An 18,137-nucleotide genomic window follows, 5' to 3' on the forward strand; every position below is an offset into this window, starting at 1 on the left:
GTAAATACACTAATTTGGGATAATCTAGGGGTATAGGTATCTTCTAAACTAGAATCAATCTGGCAAAACCAATGTCATATTCGTAATCAGCGACCTTGAAAACCCCAGAAAACACTCTTAGATGTTCTGCCAAAAAAAATTTTTCTCATTTTGTTGACCAGTGTTATATATTGATGATTTTTACATTGAACGAAGTTCTTTTCATGCTGAGGAAAGTATGCTAATTTCAGCTTAACACGAACATGCAATGCAATATTTGCTAAAAAATATTATGGGGCCCAATTTTCGTGTTGTTTCCCGACCAGTGCTGATTTCTCTCGGAGGCCCTGACTGTAGGCTACATGTCCATATTTTGTACAGCGCTATAAAGCAATTTAGCAATTTTGTAATTTTTTTGGCCATAACGGGTCCAAAAATGGAAAATTTTCTCTTGTTGGCACGAAAGGCAATCATGAAATCTGACTGCTGCGCCTTTAGGTCCAGCTACTTTTAAAATGGTTCCTCCATGTCTGCTACCTAGGTAGGCCTATATCGAATCAAACATATACTGTAGGCCTACATAAAAAAAGCTTTTGAATTCAATGTCCAGAGATTTCACACTTAATTGGCTATAATTGTATAAAACAGTTTCAGAAGCCGTGATCTGACCGGGGGCTTTAATGTAATACGCTGCTGGCAAAATAAAAAAGTTTTGTGTTCAAACAATTCGTTTTGTTTTCTTCTAGTTATTTTTTGTCGTTTTATGGCTAAACTTTTGCTGCATATAACAAGACTGTGGACTTGTTTACAAACCAATTAAGTTTCTGATTGCATTTGAGGAAAAACATCGCAGAGCCCAGTTTCTCAACCATAAAATTCAAGCAATAGACTTCTTGCTATTTTTTAAAGCCCGCGAATAAATCGTAGCAATGGCAAAACCGGTAAGATTGCATGTATTGTTGCAGCCTTTTGAATTTGTTTAGTGTTAAATAGCCTACTTGCACCAAATGTTCATCAAATTACAGTCGTTGTCTGGTTCAGATAAGGCAACTGATGAAATGCTAAATTAACAGAGCAAAGCATTTTATTGTGAGGTTATTTTACCTGAAATGTTTTGGAATCTGTTATTCTTTAGTACCGGTAGTCTGGATTTTGATTTGAAATATCCTAAATGCCACCTCTAACGGATGTTAAAGCAAGCTCCTTAAAATCTGTTTGATTCAAAAATGATTCCCTTCAAGTTACAACCATCGTTGTTTGTCATTATTTTTCAGCAAAATTCAAATTTTGCGATGTTCTCTTTGATTATGACATCCATCATGATTGGAGCGAATTCAGGTTACCAATTTGTTATTTTTAATCCGTTGACGCCGATCCTTCAAAGAATTTACAATGAAAGTTACCAGGTAAGCTATTGAAGAATAGGCCTGTGGATAGCCTAGTGGTGGCAGTATCACAACTTCGTGCTTAGGCTATCGACTTCAAATTGAGAAGAGGTTTGCTGTTGTTAAACAAATGGTTTGTATCCCAGACCAGATGGATTTTACACTTTTTACAAAATGAATAATTCTTACTCCAATTTGTAGGCTTGTTTTTTTACTTCCCTTTAGTTTAGGATTTTGACATAATGTCCAACTAAGATCACCAACCAGCTAAGCTTCTTATAATTATTCAAGATAAATAATAATTTATTACAAAACTTTTCATACAGTTGACTTCCTTTGATGATCCTTTCATAGTAGGCCATTGCCTACTGTAGCTCTTGATATCACACCAGTAATGTTGTTATTGCCTAGTTTGATGTTAATTTAACCCGCATTTACCAACTTTATATTGGTGTTTTTCATCGTTTAAACGTTTTAGAAAACATTTTCCACTTTACTCATATCCGTGACTTTACCATACCGTTTTCATAGAGTCGCTATGCCACACCCTTACCTGATTCGACATGGGTTGGTCTCCTTTCCATTTCTATATCGGGTGTTGCGATTGGCGGAATGATTGGAGCCATGTTTTCTCCACCGGTATTGCTGCTGATTAGTCGAAAAAGGCTAATGCAGATACTCCACGCAATGAATATTTTTGTCATAATTGTGATAGCCGTTATTGGAAAAGTTACGTCATCTTATGAAGTTATTATTTTTGGTCGAATTGTCGCAGGAGTTCCTATTGGAGCGCTGTACGGTAAGGTTTACACACAATTTTTTGATTCTTTTTATTGTCATCGACCAAATACATCCGGTAGCCTAATGCAAAAAACTTTAAATTACAGTAGTTTAAATCAGAGTACCGTAGTTTAAATCAGAGTAGTTGAGATGGGTTAAAAAAATGGAATTCAAGCACTGAAAGTTCTATCAGTGCTGTGGTAGCAAAAATTTGATACGAAAAGTGATTTGTGGATAAAAATAGGTCAAGATCTCGGTTAGGGTTAGCTCTTGCCATAAGAAGCAAATCCGCTTACTGGAAATGCTCAAATACATTTTACGGAAGCATCATTTTTTAAATTAAGAATGTTTAAGCTATGAAGTCTAGTGGTCAGCAGTTTTTTTTATTGTTTTATTCGTTAAGTAAGCTACTAGCCTACAATAGCATTTCATAGTGTTTTTTTTTTAACTTGTACAGTAATGCAGGTGATGACCAATTTATACGAACTAGGGCATTTAAGTTTTACGTCTAGCATTAATGATTCAATCTGATCTGAAAATGCTTCTGTTGCTGTGTTGCGTGATAAGTTGGAGTCATACAAGGAGTGCCTAGTCTATAATAATAGTTTGAAGCTCAATGCCAAACAACTGCCTTTTTCTTTGCAGTTTTGGCACCTATCATGGTTGCCGAAATGTCTGCAAGAGGAAAGTATGGTTTTTGGTTGAGCACCATCGGATGTTCGTTTGGAGGTGGTGTATTTTTGGGGGTCGTTTTCAGTCACCCGAAGGCAAGTTTGCATGACAACATTCAATTCAATTCAATTCAATTTATTTTTCTTTGTCAGAATGCAAAAGAAATGATATTGTGAAAAAGAAATACAGTAACAAAACTAACAAAAGGAAAAGGTGGCAAAACCATAAATTACAACCTTGATTAAAATGGTTGATTACAATAGGCCTATGTCGTGCTATAAGAATTAAGAAGTCAGGTCATGGCTGCCTAATTTGCCACATCATGTCTATCTAGAGAAGACAAGAATTCAGTCATATTTGTCATGTTTCGCACTCCCAGTCTTTATAGTAGCCTTAGTAGGCTATATTTTGCAAACTATTTCCCAATGGTTCAACTAAAATTTGTCTGAACATCATATTTTCTTGTTTACTGCTTTTTTTTAAGTGATACAACGGAATACTATATAGGCCTATGCAGGCAGTGAAAAATGGGAAATATTTGACTTTCAGAAAATTTCTGTTATGTTGTTCACAACAATCGTCTACAAAAATTATAGGCCTATTGTTAGAATTAGGCTTCAAATATAGCCTATCTTCCGAGAGCAAGGATAAAGACTCCACAATCAATCAAAACTATTGTTTAGATTTTCGGAAGTTATGAGCTCTGGCCTTTCGCGATAGCACTAAGCGGAATACCATCGATCGCATATTTGATATGTAGTTACTGGCTCCCGAATACAATTTTCTACCTGATGAGGAAGGAAACCAAAGAGAAAACAATGAAAGTATTGTCAAAGATGCGACTTGGAAACAAGGTCCTTACCTTAGATTGTAACAGTAGCATTGACAGGGGAGGTCCAGGAGTACCAAAAGGTAGCCTTAAGTCAGGGGTGGGGAACCTGCGGCCCGCGGGCGGAATGTGACCGCGTGACTGTTTCATGTGGCCGCGTCAAAATTTCTTTACCCAAAATATATTGAAACAACAGCTCAAAAAAGAGTAAGCTCAGCATTCTCGGTATATTGCGAATGGCCGTCGATGAAGAAATGAAACGAAACGAAGTCGATCAGTTTATAAATAATCAAGGAAACCATGTCGTTGAACTCACTGATAGCCAATGGTTGTGTGACCTAGCGTTTATGGTTGACATTAGCAAGCACCTCTCCGAGCTCAACGTCAAGTTGCAGCGACCGAATCAGCTTTTGAACTCCTTGTTTGCAAAAGTGAAATCATTTGAAGCTAAACTACATCTGTGGAAAGTACAACTTGAAAACAATAAGATGTTCCTAATAATGATGTTCCTAATAACTTCCAAGATGAAATAGTAGATCTCCAGAATGACGGTACGTTGAAAGCGATGTACCAAAACATCCCACTGCTCAACTTTTATCAACGCTACATAAATGCTGATGATTTTCCAGTCATGCGGAAACATGCTTTGAAATATGTGGCTCTGTTTGGAAGCACCTACCGTTGAGAACAGTTTTTTTTTCAAATTGAATCTAACAAAAAGTCGGCTTCGCTCCAGACTGACTGATTAAAGCGTGAAGATGCAGTTAAGAGTTGCAACATCTTCCGCGTCAGCAGACATCACACCACTCACCAAAAATAAATACTTGCAGCCATCCCACCAGCTGTGAAAGTGAAATAAATCATTATCTACTTCGCTGCATTTTTTATCTGTAGGCTAAATAAAATTTCGAAATTTTTAGTGGCCCGCTTGTGTTATTTTTCATTTTATGTGGCCCGCAATACTAAAAAGGTTCCCCACCCCTGCCTTAAGTGATAAAAAGTTAAAAGCAAGTATTTAAAAGCAAATTAAATAAAAGTTATTATTGTAACAATTTGCACAAAAAATTAAGGCTACAAGAAAGCAGTTTCGATGATAAGAATTTCAGTATGTAAAATAAGACGTAGCCTACGGTAACAAAATTGACTAAGCTGCATTTTATAGGAGGACTTGGAAATTGAATACAAATCGATGCAAGCGGAATTACAAGGGTCAAAAATTCTTCCACTGATTAGAATTGTGAAAACAAAGCAATACAGGTAGATTACATCTGAAAAGTGGGATGAAAAATTCTCTTTGAAATAATTATAGATAGACAACCTGACAAATAACCGAAAACACAAATAAAAAAAATAAGCTACTCCAAATGGGTAAGCCTATATAGTAGGCTACTAAACAATACTCAGGAAACCTACTCAATTTTGTCGTATCCAGGCTAACGCCGAGTAGTTGAAGATTTAGACTAGCCTAAGTGGACGGCAAGAAACACGAATGACACGAAACTATCTGGCGGAGCATAGATCACTTGCTAACAGATCTAATACTCAGCAGTGTGTAGGCTACTGCAGAATCACATTAACGGCTTATAGGCTAACGCAACAATACCTGTGTAATTTTACTGCTGGGAGTACAATGGCTAAATTAAAAGTGTTGCCAAGTTCTTTTAGCCAATGTTGTTCCCATGGAGAACATCAGACCACTTCAGTCACACTCGCTCTTCTACACAACCAGAACCTCAGGCTGCGCCACAACTAAAATCTAATGGACTTGCAGTAACCTAAAGTTGTGGTGCCAATTAAAACGATTTGTTGTTATATTTCAGAAACCATTTCATTGCAGTCTTGTGTTTAAATGCAAACTTAATGCTTTGTGGCATAAACAACTTTGGTCTTTATTCTGACCGAATATTTCTAAGAGCTGGAATTTCTGTGGAATACGTCACATTGGCTACTATTGGAGTATTTGGATTGCAATTGTTTGCATCCTTGTTTGGAGTAAGTTACATTGACAGTGCGATTCGTGAAACTATCCAAGGAGTCAATGGGACACACTAAATGTTTGTGCTTAAATTTTATTTTTTGATTGAGAAAATTGATTTTATTTTAATATAAAATGCATGTAGTAATTATACCTTATCTGCAATTAATGACATTCATAAAATCATTCTAGTTTAGCCATTAATTGCAGATAATGTATAATTTTTCCCAAGTCCAGTTTACTCAATTATATGAGGTGGCTCGCACTGAAAAGCAGTAGATTATAATATTGGCCGCCCACAAATGTAGCCAAAGTCTATGGCCTACAATGGAGTCTATCGGGTTTTTCAAAAATATGAGAGATCTAGTGGGTTCTATCGCTTTCCGTTTTTCAAGGCGTTATGTCAACGTCACGCAACTCTAGTCAAAGCAAACGATGCGCAAAACTTGCATGACGATCGCGACCTATTGACAGTGTCAGTGACAGATCTGTGTCCACAAGTACTCAGTGCATTATAATCGTTTAGGCTGAAAATCAGCATCTTTAAGAAATCGTTTTCAGAATTAGTGGGGAAAATCTCAAACTTTTGGAATTAGCTTATTTCAATAAAAAATCGACGCCTATGCCTGTAGCTACCCCAGACAACCACTTTATCTGGCCCAAATTTTTACCATAGGCCTACCGGGTACAGATCTTACTAGATCTTTGCCAGATCTGGACCAGATAAAGTGGTTGTCTGGGTGCGTTATGCCAAATTCTATGCAAAAGGTAGGCTAAAGATGATGAATCACTGTGCTAAATTATTATAACGTCAAGTTTCACTTCTCATCAATTTTTGCAACCCGTTTCTCACATGCCCATTTCTATCATTCAATTTCATCCGATTGCACGTTTGCCAATCAACTTTTATCCAATCAACTTATTTTAAATTACAGACAAAATTGGTCGATTCCTTTGGAGCTCGGCGAGTGCTGTTTGTAGCAAGTTGCTTTCAGATATTTGGATTATGTTTATTTCTCGTCTGTCAAATTACCCTCCACTTAGCTCCAACCGTCCTTCCGTATCTATTCATCGTTGCCATGCTGATATTTTTTGTACCGTAAGATAAAATCCCAGCCAGCAATGACAATTGGGGCCCATCTGGGCACCAAATCAGCAATATGTTAGGCTCCAACTAGGCTGCCCGTGTGGGTTCTAGTTACATTTGTCCACGGGCCACAGTCATCACCTAAGTCGGCAGCCCAATTTGAAATTGTTTGAAAAAAACGCTTCCTAGAGTGTCGAACTGATATCTTTTATAAGCTGGATCACCGACGGATGCGATGCACCACTGAACCGCAGATCACGGACTTCCCGTATAGAAGTATGAAAGCTTTTCTTTGTGGTTGAAGAGAAGGTGAAAGAAAAAATGCGTTCAAATACCTACATTGCCATTATAAAAAACGGTGCATTAAATTACTAATCTTCTAAACCAGGGGTCACCAAACTACGGCCCGCGGGCCGGAACCGGCCAGCGAACTGATTTCATCCGGCCGCCACGTGCTGCAGAAATAACAGCTGCGCTACAACTGTTAAGGAAAAAAGTTAGCAAACTTTTTGTAAAGGACTGACGTTGCTGTTGAGCTACACGCAACCTGCTAAAGATTCTGTTTTTATCATTAGGCCACCACAAATGGGGACAGTCTAGGCCAAATTTAGAAAGATGTAATGTTTTTCAAGAGCACGATGCCCTGTAGTGTATCACAGCAGGAGATATCTTTTCCAGCAATGTTTCGATTTTTATCACAACTTTGCTATTCCACCGCTGACTTTGTTATTTATTGTGCTCAATGCAAGTCAATGAAAATTCTAAATAGTTGTATATCTTTTTGCAATTTGCATCCGGCCCGCAGCTGTTAATCTTGCAGCAATCCGGCCCTCAGAGAAAAAAGTTTGGTGACCCCTGTAATCTAAACTAATGTGGAAAATTCAACTCAGCCTAAATTTTGTAAAATGTTGTTGTGCAAATGAGCTACTCAGACTGAATTCACATGAAATCTCACACTAACCCTTGCAACTACTTTTGGCAGAATAAAAACTACACTAACAAAGTTGTTTTTATACAAATAATAAAAATATTTTTGTTTTATAAAAACATTTTTTTAATATTGAGCAACCCACCTATACCAACCATGTTCAGATGATTTTACAAGTGGGATGCCTAGATTTAACCCATGTTAATGTTCATATTTTCTGCTTTCTTTTTAAAACTGAAAAAAATAATAAGCAGTTGAAATTAAAAGGTGGGCTCGTTTTGGGACAATTAATTAATCAAACATGAAAAATTGAGTTTGTGTTAACACATTTGTGGCCCAAGAATAATGGTATGCCCACAAGCCCAGGTGCCTACTTAAATTTCCACTGGGCCCCAGTTGGGCTTGCTGGCAGGGATCATGTAGCATGCATGAGTAGCTATAAATGTAGTAGCCTAACATAGTCAAAAAAATTTTTTCAAATCTTTCAATGGGGCTGAAGTTATTATAGGCTAGCTAGCCTAATACCTAAAAAACCTGAACAGTTTGTTTCATCTTTAGGCAAATAAGATCTTCAAATTATTCTTATTCAAATGTCATCTGCTTTACTCAAACTTCTATTTGAATAAAAACTTTCTGAAGATATCAATAGGGAAACAAACTAATAACTATATGTTTTCTCAGGTCTCATAGCATAGGCATAGGCCTATGTTATTTTGTATGACATTATTTATTAAAAGTCTAAGCAGTTTTGCTTTAGCCAATCCATGAAGACGTTGTTACATTTGATGAGCTGTGTGGCATCCTCCTTGAAACTGGGTTATTGGAAGTTTCAATATAAAATGGAGTATAGGCCTAGGCAGCCAGGCAGGGTCATGTTAACCGCTCCCCGTGCCTCCCGGCCTAGGAGGGGGCACGGCTGTTTAGGGGTTCGTTCACGTATGGTACAATAGTAACAAACTAACAATACTATTTCAATAACGCGCATTTGAAAAAGACATTCAATATGTAATTTTTCAGTGGATTTACAGAGTGGAAGCAAGTTTTGCTTTGCATATCTGTGCGTTGCATTGCATATCTAGGCCTACGCATGCTCAGCACAGATATCTGAATGTTGTATTGGCATAATCGTTAGCTCTGAAGGCCAAAACTATCTCAATGAGACTTCAAAGTCCTTTGATACTTTTTACTTGTTTCTGATAAATTGCCAACATCAGCAGGATTGAAACACTGAGAAGAGAACCAGCATGCCGCTTCAGCTTCAGCTGTTCCCATATCAGGAAGGTAGCCACGGAGTTGGGGAGGGCTTGGGGGAGCAATCTCTCACACAATTTTTTTGCCCTCCCAAAAAAACGTTTTTAAAATTATTAAAACATTTTAATGACATTATATTACATGTTGAATGGCGTTTCATAAATTTATGGCTGCATTCAGAAGCTATATTTTTAAACACACTCTGTATTTTAAGCATTAAAATATATTTGCCCCCAAAAGTTGTTTTTGCCCCACCCTAAAAAAATTGTCTAGCTATGTCACTGTCGCATATGCTGGTATCAGATTGAAAGCAAGCAAAGTAAAAATCGCTCAGGATTTTCAAATTGTATTACTGAGAGCAAAAAGTGAGTGAAAATTCACTTTTGGAAAGCTTTATCAGCCTTTAAAAGCTTGTAGTAGGCCTATTTTATTAGACTAAATGATCAAGAAAGGTCATGTCAGACTTGTGTCAGTAGAGTAGTTCCTAATTTTGGACATTAGGCAAACTATAGGACAAAATTGTGTTTACCTGTCTTTTCTTCGGTTAAAAGTCGACTTAGTAAAAGTCGCGAGTAAAATCAACAAATTGAAAAAATAAAACCCTTGAAAATTGACGTCTAAATTAATAAAAATGGAGGTTTAGAAGACGATTGCATTTGACAATCTGTGCTTTAATAAACACGGCACATTGCACATAGGCAACAGATTTCCATCGTAACATGTTAATTAAGGTGTACCATTTTGCAAAAAGTTTCAGAATTTTCCCGCCAAAACTGTGGTTCTGGCGCCATTTTTTCAAAATCGCGGCCAGATAAGATATTATGAAAATCTACAGCCTTAAACTAGCGTAATGTGATCATATAATATGTCGATTACGGGGTTTTTGGGGTCGCAGAACACGAATTTGGAGTCAAAAGTGCTCTACAGCAACAATTTTGTAAAGTAAATTTTGGCATGTAGCCTAAATGTGACCACACTGTTTTGGACTGCAGATTTACATAAAAAGAGCATCTTAATTGTCATTTTAACCTTGAAATACATGTAGGCCTATGCATAAACTTTTCTAGTAGGTGTGATTATATCAATCAGCATGAGGGAAAAATTAGCATGTACTTTCTCGTGTACTTTCACATCCGATAAAAACCTACTAACTAGTCTACAGTAGCCTGTAGCCTAGGCTACTTAGTTACTAACCTAATAATCATTCGCTATCTTGCAGCAGATTGCGCATCAACCTGGGTTACTTGACAGGGTTCCATGTGATTTTATGAGCCGTATTGCTTCCATGCTGGCTCAAGATTGGAAGAGGGTGATATGTCACCAGATTATTACCCGATTTATCCTCACTGCGTTATGCAAGAAAGAACACAATCAGTACCCTTTTTAAAGTCTTTGGTATGACCCGACCTGGAATCGAATTCAGGGCTGCCAGCACCAAAGCCGAAGGCGATAACCACTGAGCCACGGGTGCTGGTTGCAGTTACTAACCTACCTACTTATTAACTAATGGACGACAGCAGAGTAGCCTATCCCACGGCAGACCAAAAGATTTGAAAAACCGAAGTGAACTCTCACAACTGGGTAAATGCTTTATTTCTACAAGACGAAGATCATCATTAGCTACATTAACTCGAAGAGTAGCCTATAGCCTATAGTTATAGTGATCGTACGCAAGTTACAAGATTCAGATCAGTTATGCCACTGAATGAGACGGCCAGTGAAGCATACTCGTCATTGGCACAAAGACCAAAAAGAAAGTACTTTCTCATTGGAAATACAAGCAAAGACTAGGTGTTTCTAAGCTTCCTAAAAGCTCTGACGTTCTTGCTAGGCTGTTGTTCCTCAGAGACGAAAGTTACAGAACGATCAACCAATCCATCGTGATAGCAAGGGAGGAAATTCGCCAGGTATAGAAACATCATTTTGGCGTAGGTTTAGTATTTGGTAAGAAAAACAAGAAACAATCTGAATAGCGAAGGAATCATGTAAGGTTATTGTTAAAAATGCGGATATAGACCGGCATCTGAGGAATTTGTATGAAACTCGGTATCAACCAGAACTTGATTCCAGGCGTGAAAGGAATAATAGTGATTCATTTAAAAAAACGTTTGCATTATATGGAAGAAAATCTCAAAGGTCATCTGGATATGTAAGACTACTTGGTCAATTCGGCCAATTCTCATGCATTCTGGTTTCATTGACTGGGAGACAGATCTGGAACATCTGAAAAATCAGCTCCAGCGAGATCAAGTAGGATTAGCATTGAGCAGAGATGCTCTGCAGAAGAGACGGGACTTAGCTAGAGAAAAAGTAGTACCTACAGTACAGTAGTAGCCTACAGCTGCTGGTGAAAGGAAACAGAAAGAGGATGTTGCTAACAATCTTAAAACTGTGAAGTTGGACTTAAGTACAGATGAAGAAACAGGAAGTGACAGTGACAACTGGAAAACTCCTGAAAGGAAGACAAAGAAAATGAATATTATGTCGCCTACACCATTAACATCTGATCAACTTGGATTGAGCTACGAGCAAAAAACAATTTTCGCTGTGGCTCAAGCGTCCGGCATACAAGTCGAAAATACTAATAGGCCTATCTCAGTCACAACAGCTCATCGACATGGCTAATAAGACTAGGTCCTCTCACTGCTAAAATATCAGAGATGAGTTCCAGACCCCTGATTTGGCAATAATTTACTTGGACTGTAAGATCCTGAAAATGAGAGGAACTGTTTCATGAAAACAGTGCTGTGTATAATGTGTCTGGCGTTAGTTTTCATGATGAAGGTAATGCAGAAATGAAGCAGCTGCTGAGGGTGCCTGAGCTACCAGACGGCACGGATCATCTCAGGAACAGGCCGTCATAAAATTGGTGGAAGAATGGAGAGTGAAAGGTGCCATTGGTGGTAGGTGTTTGATACGACTGCAGCCAATTCAGGGAAGTGGCAAGGTGCTTCTACATTGCTGGAGGCAACAATTGGGAAAGCAACTTGAAACTTACTGATCAAGAGTGGCAACAACTGCAAGTAGGCTATCAGAATGGAAAATTTCAGTGATTAGGCTATGAGAAACTAAACAAGTTTGTTTTGAACGTAAGGTGGTCAACGGTATTGCGGAACGCGGGATTAAGCTAATCAGTGATTTTATTGACAGGTGTTCTGACGAGAGCCACTGGCAAGCTCTCTTGCTTGTCGTGCAAAGGCACAGAGAACAGTTCTCAGATTACAAAAAAGCTACCTTACCCAAAATCAATTGTTGAAGAAATGCATCAAGAATTCATTGAATTGAGTGTTTGCATAACTCTGGTATTGTGTTGATGAAATACTGGGAAGTGAAATCAATCAGGACTGAAGCATAAGGAATAGCATGCAGAAGAAACAGGGATGGATTATGTTTGAGAGTGATTAACTCAATTTGTTTATAAATGAATCGTGTTGTTATTTCAAAAGTTTGACAATATTTCAGGAATATTCATTCTGGGATGAGGTATTCTTGGTCAGGTTGTGTCCATGTCTATAAAATTTCACCATAAATTTCACGTGGTAAAATTTCACTTTCCAAAATTGTTGTAGAGCATTTTTGACTCCAAATTTGTGTCCTGTGACCCCAAAAACCCCGTAATCGACATATTATATCAACACATTACGCCAGTTTAAGGCTGTAGATTTTCATGATATCTTATATAGCCGCCATTTTTTAAAAATGGCGGCGGAACCACAGTTATGGCGGAAAATTCTGAAACTCCACCAAAATACTTTTTAACAGAAGTGGAAACCCGTAATACATAGCCGCACTAATTTCTAAAAACTTTTTGCAAAATGGTACACCCTAATGTTAATGGTAATCAATCAGACTATGCAAAGTTATTATTTTTCAGTTTTGCTTCTGGGACCAATTTGGCAGTACCTACTCTAGCAGGCTCAATTACCATTGAACCAACTCGACCAACTTGCTTGGGACTGGGATCAATTTTGTTGTGGTTTTGTTCTTGGTTTGTTGGATTTGTTCCTCCTTATATGGAGGTAGGTTCAACACTTTAGGAGTTTGGTTTGGTTGGTTTTTAATCTTTATCCTCGGACTCACAAAGCCTTCATGGATTATTTCTGGTAGTTTCGCATACTAGTAGAGGCTCTTGACGCAGGGCAGGTTACTGAGATTGACAGAGTGAAGTTACCGATTGTTGAAGTCTTGTTGCAGGAAATTTTTTCCATTCACTAGGTGCCGCTGAGTGGAGAGCAGTCCTTAGAGCTCAAGCACACACCCCGAGAGTCGAACCAGCACTGCTTGATCTTGAAGCTTCTTGGTTCACGAAGTCACGCGCTAACCAACTGAGCTATCGGGGCGGAATTGGCGGTTTGCAATACTTTTTGCAAACTATATGATAAATAAATTATCTTTTATTGTAAATTTTAGGCAAAATATTTATCCAATATCTTAATTTACAAAATATGTTTAGGTTGGGCCTATTTCTTACTCTCTGTGTCTTTGGCTCGTTTTCAACATCGGGTTTTTGATCTATTTTGTTGTCAAACTTCCAGAAACAAAAGGGAAAAGTGTTGAAGAAATCCAAACAAACTTCAAATAACGTATAACATTCCAAAACTGGAATCGTTTGCCTTGTACAGTATATTAATGGCCGTTTTATTCGTATCAAATATACAGTAGCAGTAGCAAGCTGTGGTTGAGCTTTGCCAACTGTTTAAAGATGGGGTTGATTGCAAAATTATAATGGTATTAATAGGCTAGCTTATAATCTATTACAATGGCTTACTTTTTAAAATTACGATTACACTTAGGCTACTCAAAGTTTGAAAGAGATCTATTACATTCATAGTTTTTTTTCTGCGATTACAATTACGGCTTTTGGTGACATGAATAAGTTTGTGCTCAGTTAGCTATGACAGCTATGGCTAAGACTAAGAGGTGTAGCCTTTTATTCGAATCGGTAATAAGCTAATAATAAGTTTAATAATGTTTTGATTTTATTTATTGTCGCTCTACAACAGCAAAGGTCGTGGCTCAAGTGCATACTAACCCAGTGCTGATACCAGGAAGAACTTTTTCTTTTTACTACATTGCATTGAAGACATTTTTTTATTTTATTTCGATAGTCTTCCAAGCTTTTAAGCAACTACTGTACAGCAGTCGCAAGCAGCTTGTGGCTGGCTCATCAAGGGCACAGTTGAGTTTAGTTCTTTCAAGTTCAACAAAGTTATGCAGAGCCGAAAAAGAACACGACCACCAAGCAAGCAACAACCACCCAAGCGAAAAAGGCTGGCTAAAAAGACAATAGAAGACGATTAAGAGTCCATCAAAAAAGATTTCTGTCAAAACGTAGGGGTAGGCTACATCTCCAAAATACGTTTGCCAAAAAGAGCCCAGAAAATAAGCCAAAAAAACAATCGTCTTCAGAAAAAAAAACACAAAAAAATCGGTCATAAAGATTGTGGTCAATGGTCATAAAGCCAGCGGCGAACATGCCAAATAGGCTAAGCAAGCTGCCAGACATGAGCAGCAGCGAGCATTCGTAAGGTTGAAGTAGGAGGCTACACGACCAATTGTCCCTATCACTATTTGTTCAATCGTGCTCTACTGTATTTTCAGATGCTATAGAGATATTTACTAGGAAAATAAAAATTTGGTGTCATTAATCATGTTGTTTTGGTTGGTTGGTTTTGAATCTTTATCCTCGGACTGACAAAGCCTTGATAGGTTATTCCTGGTAGTTTCGCATACTTGTAGACTTGTAGAGGCTCTTGACGCAGGGTCGGCTATCGAGATTGACGGAGTAAAGTTTCCAATTGCTGAAGTCTTGTTGCCGAGGAATTATTTCATCCATTAAGTGCTGCTGAATGGAGAGCAGCCCCGAGAATGCGTTGCTCAAACACACACCCCGAGAGTCGAATCAGCGCCGCTTGATATTGAAGCTTGTTCATTTACTGTTTTATTACGAATACTGCCAATAAAATCAGTGCGATAAAAAAATAGGCAATGACAAATAGGTGAAAAGGCACTCTAAACTAGAGTTCATAATCACGCAACATTAGTCACAAATGCCAAGATTTAAACAACATGATGCGTTGTAGCCTCGCTGGTGCAAATGAAGCTAAACTATTACAAGATGTATAAAGTGATGGTTTAGCTTAATTTGCACCAGTGAGACTACAACGCATCATGTTATTTGACTAAATGCCCAGTGAACAGCCTCTATCAAATGCAGAGATTATTACAAAAACGTAATTTGTCTTAGATAAATCAACTGAGGTCTTTTGTAACCCCTGCATTTTTGATACATCCAGAGGTGGGCTCCCGCTACTTTTAAAGTAGCGCGCTACTGGCTACTGCTACTTGGACCAAAAAAGCACGTGCTACCGTGACCAATCGACGAAAGTAGCGCGCGCAACCGCTACGTTTGTCTGAAGTAACATTAGGAAGCACCTTTCAAGTAGTCTACTTTGAAACGCCAAAAATACCTTGGCATCATTCTTTTACAGCGCTATTTTAACGTTGTTCATGACCATACTAGTAGAGATGACCGGCTATGTCACATTTTGAAGCCTTAAAATACCGGGCCGACAGTTTCGTAACAGTTCAGCAGACAAAACACATTACTTTTGCCTTAAGAGTATGTAGACATAAATCGCAGGTTTGTAGACGTTGACTCAATGTAAGGAGTTGTAAATTGTGAGCTGAAATATTGCGCAGCTGGACACTTTGCTTGGTGGGAGTGAACCATGAAGTGAACTCATGCGCAGATAGTCACAGCATAGGCAAATCTAACAGCTAGAGTGAAAAGGAAAACAATATACAATATGTGCAGTTAGTTTTCATGTCGTGGGAAAATCTAGAAGACACCTTGAGCCAGGACATGCAAACCATCTCAGCTTATCTCCAGAACTGGCGACTGAAACTCAGCGAAACCAAAACTGTGGCGACAGCTTTCCACCTACACAATCGGGAAGCTGATCGTGAGCTACATGTCCACAACAACGGAAAACCTCTGTCCTTCTGCCCCGAGCCAAGGTATCTTAGGGTGACACTAGACAGATCACTCACATACCGCCACTATTTGGTGTCACTGCGCAAGAAACTGACATCCCGCGCTGCACTACTGGAGCGCCTGGCAGGCTCTAGCTGGGGGACGAGGGCTGACACTTTGCGAATTGCAGCCTTAGCCCTTGTCTACTCTTCTGCAGAGTACTGTGCACCTGTCTGGTGCCGCGGTGCTCACTGCCACAACATCGACACTGCCATAAACAGCGCCCTGCACACAATGACCGGATGCCTGCGTCCCACACCATTGGACAATCTCCCCATTCTCGCTGGCATCCAACCTGCTGAGCTTCGTCGCGAAGAAGCCACTCTGTCTCTCGGTCGACGGGCACTGGAGCCTAACCATCTTCTCCACCACAAGATCTCTGCCTTCCCAAACGGGCACCCCCGCCGACTGAAATTAAGACACCCATTCGTGCCAGCCGCTCGGCTTCCGATCAACGAAGCTGATGTACAAGACATCTCTGCGGCTACTTGGGCGGACCATAAATGGAATTCTGAATGGAGGTCAAGCACCACCAGACTCCATTCATTCATCCCCGACGCCGACACACGCCCCATCGGCCTGACACTACAGAGACCGGCATGGGTGCGCCTCAACAGTCTCCGTACGGGCGTCGGGCTTTTCCGCTCAACCATGCACCAATGGGGAATGGCTTCTTCCTCCTCCTGTGAATGTGGTGCCGAGGAACAGACCGCAGACCACATCATGAATGACTGTACCATCTTCAAGCCACCTAGCGGAGTGGAAGGTCTGCGCGTCATGGATGATGAAACAAAAGACTGGCTGCTCTCTAGCAGCCTTCCAGTGTAGTTTGGGAACATCGTGAATCTGGGGTGGTAAAAGGATAGACCCTCGGCCCCAGAAGCTCAGACGACGACGAGTTTTCATGTGATATTCTCAACCAACATAGCACAGAAAAGCAATGCATGGTACCGAAATTATGTAGGCCAGCTGATTGCTGAGCAAATCAAGCTTCTGATATGCAATGATTACAGGCCTAGTTGTATCTTCACTTCAGCATACTTCTTAATTGCTACTGTAGCCTACTTTAACTTTGTAGTCAGTTGACGAAAGGAAAGCAGGTTAACTTCATGCAAAACTAAACCAGATGAACCAATCGTTTTCTGTCAGTAAAATATTGTAACTCTTTGACCAATGTGTGAATCGTAATGCAAGTCTTGGCATGTAGGATAGTCTATACATGACCGCGAATCGGTCATGATCATTCTGTACTCTGTAGTTCACCTGTTCAAGTAGATGATGGACTTGTTGTTTCATTGCATTTTATAGGAATTAAGTGACAGAATGCCTAATAAATGCGTTGCGTTTGGTTGCAAATCAGGCTACCTTACTTCTGCTGGCAATATTTCTAAGTTTGCTTTTCCTTTGGATATATTGTAGTCAGTGTTGGGCGCGATAACTCATTTTTCAGTTAAGCGATAACGATAATCGATAAACGAAAAATGCCTAAAGCGATAACGATAAACGATAAATCAAAAAAAAGTTAAGCGATAACGATAAACGATAAATTATCGCCGATAATGTCCGATAACGATAATTTTTTTTTCTCGCTTAGCGCTGCCCCATCCCATGCAGCACGAACTGTTTTCATCAACATGACGAAAAATCGAACATAATATACTGTAAAGGGACAAAAATTTTTGTAAGTTATGCATGAATAGAATCGCAACAGCAGCAGTAGGTAGCCTATCAATCTTCGGTGTCCGACGTTTTCTTCGTAAACAGTTCTTCGTAAAGCAATTCTTCGTAAGCAATTTTTCGTAAAACAATTCTTCGTAAACTTAATTCTTTGTAAAACAATTCTTCCCAAAGCATTTATTCGTGCATGCAATGGAGATTTGATGTATACGAAGAAATGCTTTACGAAAAATTCTTTTACGGATTTCATTTCACCAACAACTGTTTACGAACAATTGTTTTACGAAGAATTGCTTACGAAGAATTGCTTTACGAAGAATTGTTTACGAAGAATTCGCCTATAACCCAATCTTCAACCTCTTGATCCAGAATCAAACCACTGAGGTAACCGCCGTGCTTATAATTATACCTTCAGGCTTCAGATACCAGTTGGATGCTTTTATCAATTGGGTTACACTGCCGCTTACATGCAGTAGGCAAAATAATTAAATCAAATGAAACTACCATAAAAAATTTCAAACTTTGTATTTTGCTTTCT

The 18,137-nt window shown here is 39.0% G+C and overlaps 1 protein-coding gene across 1 annotated transcript; it reads left to right on the forward strand.

Annotated features, from left to right (window-relative positions):
• Nucleotides 1-908: 908 nt before the first annotated feature.
• LOC145778989 (solute carrier family 2, facilitated glucose transporter member 9-like) lies at nucleotides 909-14,187 on the forward strand. Its single transcript, XM_082590569.1, has 10 exons — nucleotides 909-920; nucleotides 1,254-1,385; nucleotides 1,896-2,163; nucleotides 2,790-2,911; nucleotides 3,577-3,686; nucleotides 5,466-5,637; nucleotides 10,718-10,793; nucleotides 10,957-11,035; nucleotides 12,761-12,905; nucleotides 14,026-14,187. The coding sequence occupies exons 1-10, from the start codon at nucleotides 909-911 to the stop codon at nucleotides 14,185-14,187; spliced, it is 1,278 nt and encodes a 425-aa protein (XP_082446695.1).
• The last annotated feature ends 3,950 nt before the right edge of the window (nucleotides 14,188-18,137 follow it).

The sequence above is a fragment of the Aplidium turbinatum genome, chromosome 10 (assembly GCF_918807975.1).
Source record: "Aplidium turbinatum chromosome 10, kaAplTurb1.1, whole genome shotgun sequence".
NCBI lineage: Eukaryota > Metazoa > Chordata > Ascidiacea > Aplousobranchia > Polyclinidae > Aplidium > Aplidium turbinatum.